This window comes from Hevea brasiliensis, chromosome 8, assembly GCF_030052815.1.
Source record: "Hevea brasiliensis isolate MT/VB/25A 57/8 chromosome 8, ASM3005281v1, whole genome shotgun sequence".
NCBI classification, from domain to species: Eukaryota; Viridiplantae; Streptophyta; class Magnoliopsida; order Malpighiales; family Euphorbiaceae; genus Hevea; species Hevea brasiliensis.
Window position 1 is genome coordinate 7,988,597 of NC_079500.1, and position 4,630 is coordinate 7,993,226.

A 4,630-nucleotide genomic window follows, 5' to 3' on the forward strand; every position below is an offset into this window, starting at 1 on the left:
TAGAGTTTTGCAAGCTGAACATTCCTTCTTCTGCCTTATTACTTGCATTGAGAACAGAATCATAAGCAATTTCTTCAGCCATTATAGTGACTTTTGCTAAGAGGCAATCAGGATTAGAGAGAAACTGAGCTAATAGATCTCAGATCTGAACAAAGAAAAAAGCAATTATGGTAACAATTTTTAAAAAAAATATATAAGAAGCGCATAGACAATCTAATTAAAGGAAAACTAATTACCATGCATCAGGTGCCTGGTAAATTGAAGTTGAAGTGCCAAAGCATGACTGGAGCATTTCAGTGTGTATCACTGCCGGATTAAGTGCAATAACTGCCATCCCGTCAGGCAACTCCTTTGCAACTGATCTGGTCAAACCCACAACAGCCCATTTAGATGCACAAGGAGCAACCTGTTAAAATATAATCAGATGAAAATCCAGAAAGTGAACTTGAAAGGAAGAACCAATATAAAGCAGAGAATAAACATTTAGCAAAAATCCTACTACCATAAATGTTGACGCTCCAGCAGCAGACATCACAAATAAAAACTAGCTTTCGCTGAATGAGCTAAATCCCAAATTTTTTAACTGATTTTACAATAATTTAAAAGGAAACATTAGATCATAGCTACAGAAAATCAATTTTGCGGAAATCCATTTCACCAGGGCAGCACCGGATCTTCCCCATCCAGAAGAGAAGTTAACAATAATTCCTTGCTTCTTGGGTAACATTAGAGGGATGAAGTGACGCAAAACATTAGCTATTCCTTTCACATTCGTATCAATTACAGCGTCAAACTCTTCCTCTAGAACTTCCCATATCTTGTTGTTTCTGTTAATGGTACCCGCATTGTTCACTGTTTAAAAAAATTAACAAAGGAATTTTTTTTTAAGCATAATATTGAAATTTAAAAAGAAAAGAGAAAATTTTGTATATGAAAATTCACCTATGATATCTGGAACATCCTTCTTTTCTATTACAGCTCTTGCCAGCTCTTCGACGCTACTATTAGACCTCTAACAATCGCCGGCCATTGAAATTAAACAATTAAAAACCAGAATAATGAAAGAAAGATAAAAAAAAATTGATCAAGAAAATGTAGAATGGGGGGAAATACCACGTCGGCGATGACGAGGAGGTGGTGGTTGTTATGATCGGAGGAGAGTTCAGATTGGAGGGAATTGAGCTTATCCTGAGCACGAGAGCAACCGATGATGGTGTGACCTCTCTTGGCTAGTTCTAGAGCTAAGGCTCTGCCTCGTCCTTTGCTCACTCCGGTTATCATTACCGTCTTACCGCCAGAGCTCGCAGCTGCAGCTCCAGCCGCGGCTCTGTTAACCGCCCCAAACGACGCCGTTTTCATCTCATCAGCAGCAGAGACAAACTGCTAAGGGTCTTTGGATGAAGTGAGAAAAGGATAAACAGTGGAAGGGTACGAAAGGGTAAGGAAGAGTAAGGGTAAGGAGAATTATAATAAAAAAAATTTTATATTTAGGAAAGAGTAAATTAATGGAAAAGTAAGGAGAAATGATATATATTTTTTATGTTTGAAAAGAAGTGAAGGAGAGGTAAAATTAAGGGGTGTAGAAATAGAAATATTCATAACTATACGCTCTCTCTTCTTATTCACTTTTACACCTCAATATAAAGTGTAAAAAAAATTGAGATTTGAGGGATAAAGAGGTAAGGCTTACCTTTACTTATTTTTATCTCTTATTAATTCACTTTTTTTCAAATAAAGATAAAATAATTAATTATACCTCGTTATTTTTATTTACCCCTCTCTCACCGGCGTTAAAACAGACCCTAAAGGGAAATGAAATGATTCAGATAGAAGGCTCTGTATTTGAAGTTTCAATGGTAAAGGCTTTTGCCGCTTTCCGGGCCATTGCCACATTGTGGTTTACATATCCTATGGCAGATTCTAGATGCACTGCCTGGTTCCTTGATATGGCTCACAAGTTAGTCATATTTATTTAGATTAATATTCATTTTAATTTATAAATTAAAAAATTATTTAAAATAAATTAAAAATTAAAAGTAAAATACATTTATAAATTATATATTTATTTTCAAAATATTTTTAATCAAGTAAAACACTATATTATTCTAACAATTTTAAAAAATATTAATATTATTTTTATTTTAATAATCATAATACTCAATAATAAGTCTATTTTAATTATATTTTTGACAAATTAAGTTTTTTAAGTACCTTTTAATTAAATATTTAAATTATTTAAAAGTTAATTTTAAATAATTTTATTAAATAATTATTTATTTATTTTTAAATTAAACTTATAAATTAAAAGTATATTTTAAGTTAAAAGTAAATAATCAAGTCAAAAAAAAAAAATTTCCTATTAAGTAGATATTTGACTTAGTTTATAAATTAGTTAAACATATTTATAAGTAGAAAATTATATATAGATTAGTATTTAATTTAATTTATAAGTTAAAAAAATTTACTTAAAATAAGTTAAAAATTATAAATAAAATTATTTATAACTTACTTATTTGTTTTAAATTATTTTTAATTAAATAAAAATTATATTATCTTAATAATTTTTAAAAATATCTATATTATTCTCATTTTAACCACTACAATACTTAATTAAATATTTTTTTAATAATTTTAACTAATTAAATTACTTGTAATCATCTTCTAAATAAACACTTAAACTATTTAAAAATTATTTTTAAATAATTTTATCAAACAATTAACTACTTATTTTAATTTGACTCAAAATTTTGAAAAAAATATTTTAAATTAAAAATTAAAAATAAGTAGCTCAACTAAAACACTCTTTAAATGCTAATACACCAAGCATCTACAAAATTTCCATGCTTTTATTTATACTAGTATATTTGAAGCACGTAACATTACATGTGCATCAAATAATTTATGATATATAATTATTTTATTTATATATAATAACTAAATATAGAATTCAATTATTTAAATAAAAATATTAAAATTTTAAAATAATTAATATTAACATTTAATTAATGCATGTAATATAATATATAATAATTTAATTTTTTTTCATACCTATATTTTACTATTATCAATTTTTTTCATAAGATAAATTTTCTTGAAATATGCTAATTTCATTATACTTGAAAACTATATTTTGTGTGAGTAATAACTCCAAATTTTCATATATATTAATGTAGCGCCAAATGATATAATTATGTGTACCATTAGTAATGATATAGGTCTTTACAAAAAAAGTACTATACAGCTAATATTTTTGGTTCCCTAAAATATAAAAAAATATAATTAAGAGTGAATGTTAAATTAAGACAATCAATTTTAGTTTGATTTTGAATTTTAATAATATTATGGATATGCTTAGTTGAACTTTCTAGGTGATCATAAGCCATAAAGATGTGTGGCTTTAATTTCGTTTTCGTAGTTAAGAATCGAACCGAAATCATATTTTAGTTTGATTCTTCAATATTTTGATTTTAATTTGTTTCATTTTTTATACATAAATTCTTGTTTCATTTTAATATTTTGATTAGATTTCAATTCAGATTTCAATTATAGAAATAATTTTATGCAATTATTATTATGATATTTATAAATTATTATTTAAGTTCTAAAGTTAGTTGTTAATATATAACATATCATGTAATATGCTTTTTTAATTATCTTCGATTATATAAATTTTTAATTATATAAATTTTAACTATTGTGGGATATAATATATATATATATATATATATATATATATATATATATCATGTAATATGCTTTTTTAATTATCTTCGATTATATAAATTTTTAATTATATAAATTTTAACTATTGTGGGATATATATATATATATATATATATATATCATGTAATATGCTTTTTTAATTATCTTCGATTATATAAATTTTTAATTATATAAATTTTAACTATCATGGGATATATATATATATATATATATATATATATATATATATATATATATATATATATATATATATAATCAATAGAAATTTAAGCAATTAATTGTAAACACATTTAGAAAGGAAATGTTATATTAAAATTCTTCATATTTAAAATAAAAATATATTGAGACTTTATAAATTAAAATTAAAATAAAAATATTTTTAGTAGTTTTTTTTCCCCTTTCTATTTAATGGAGATTCAATGCATTGATTTATTCCCTTTCTTACAATGAATTACCCTAATATTAATTAATCAATCCCCAGCTAGCAATATTGGGGTAATCTTAGTATATAAAAGAAACAATAGTTTTGTAATTTAAGGCTCCATTTATTTTACAAAAGATATTTTTTTGGAAAATATTCTTTTTATTTTTTAGTATTTGGGATATTTAGAAATTTAATTAATAAAAAATATTTTTCTGATAAAAAAAATTAAATCATTTTTAAGAAAAATAACTTTTATTTTTGAAAAAAGAAAGCTATTTCATTTTTTAAAAAAAGAAAGTTATGTTTTTTTGAACTTTAATAATCTTATTAAAATGTGAACACACACACACACACACATATATATATATATATATATATATATTATTAATTTAATATTACAACTAAATAACAGAAAATATTTTTATAGATTTAGAAACTATTTTTTATAAAAAAATTTTCCATATATAAGTTATTTCATGTTAG

General features: G+C 24.0%; 1 protein-coding gene across 2 annotated transcripts; it reads right to left on the minus strand.

Moving 5' to 3' along the window:
• Positions 1–241: 241 nt before the first annotated feature.
• LOC131182475 (NADPH-dependent pterin aldehyde reductase-like) lies at positions 242–1,359 on the minus strand. Of its 2 annotated transcripts, XR_009150786.1 has the most exons (4): positions 1,114–1,359; positions 943–1,012; positions 503–852; positions 242–406 (listed from the first exon to the last, which is right to left on the minus strand). XR_009150786.1 is itself a non-coding variant. In XM_058152033.1 (3 exons), exons 1-3 carry the CDS (start codon positions 1,357–1,359, stop codon positions 590–592), a joined length of 579 nt encoding a protein of 192 aa, XP_058008016.1. In that variant the 3' UTR covers positions 438–589. The 2 variants fall into 2 exon arrangements, 1 of the variants encoding a protein (XP_058008016.1); XM_058152033.1 differs by lacking the exon at positions 242–406 and having other exon boundaries at positions 438–852.
• Positions 1,360–4,630: the final 3,271 nt, after the last annotated feature.

Excerpts from the sequence above, each read along its gene's own strand:
- LOC131182475 (XM_058152033.1), bottom strand. The coding sequence starts at position 1,359 with ATGAAAACGGCGTCGTTTGGGGCGGTTAACAGAGCCGCGGCTGGAGCT. Across the intron at positions 1,013-1,113 it reads TCCTCGTCATCGCCGACGTG|AGGTCTAATAGTAGCGTCGA; the intron begins GTATTTCCCCCC and ends GGCGATTGTTAG. Across the intron at positions 853-942 it reads GGATGTTCCAGATATCATAG|TGAACAATGCGGGTACCATT; the intron begins GTGAATTTTCAT and ends TTTTTTAAACAG.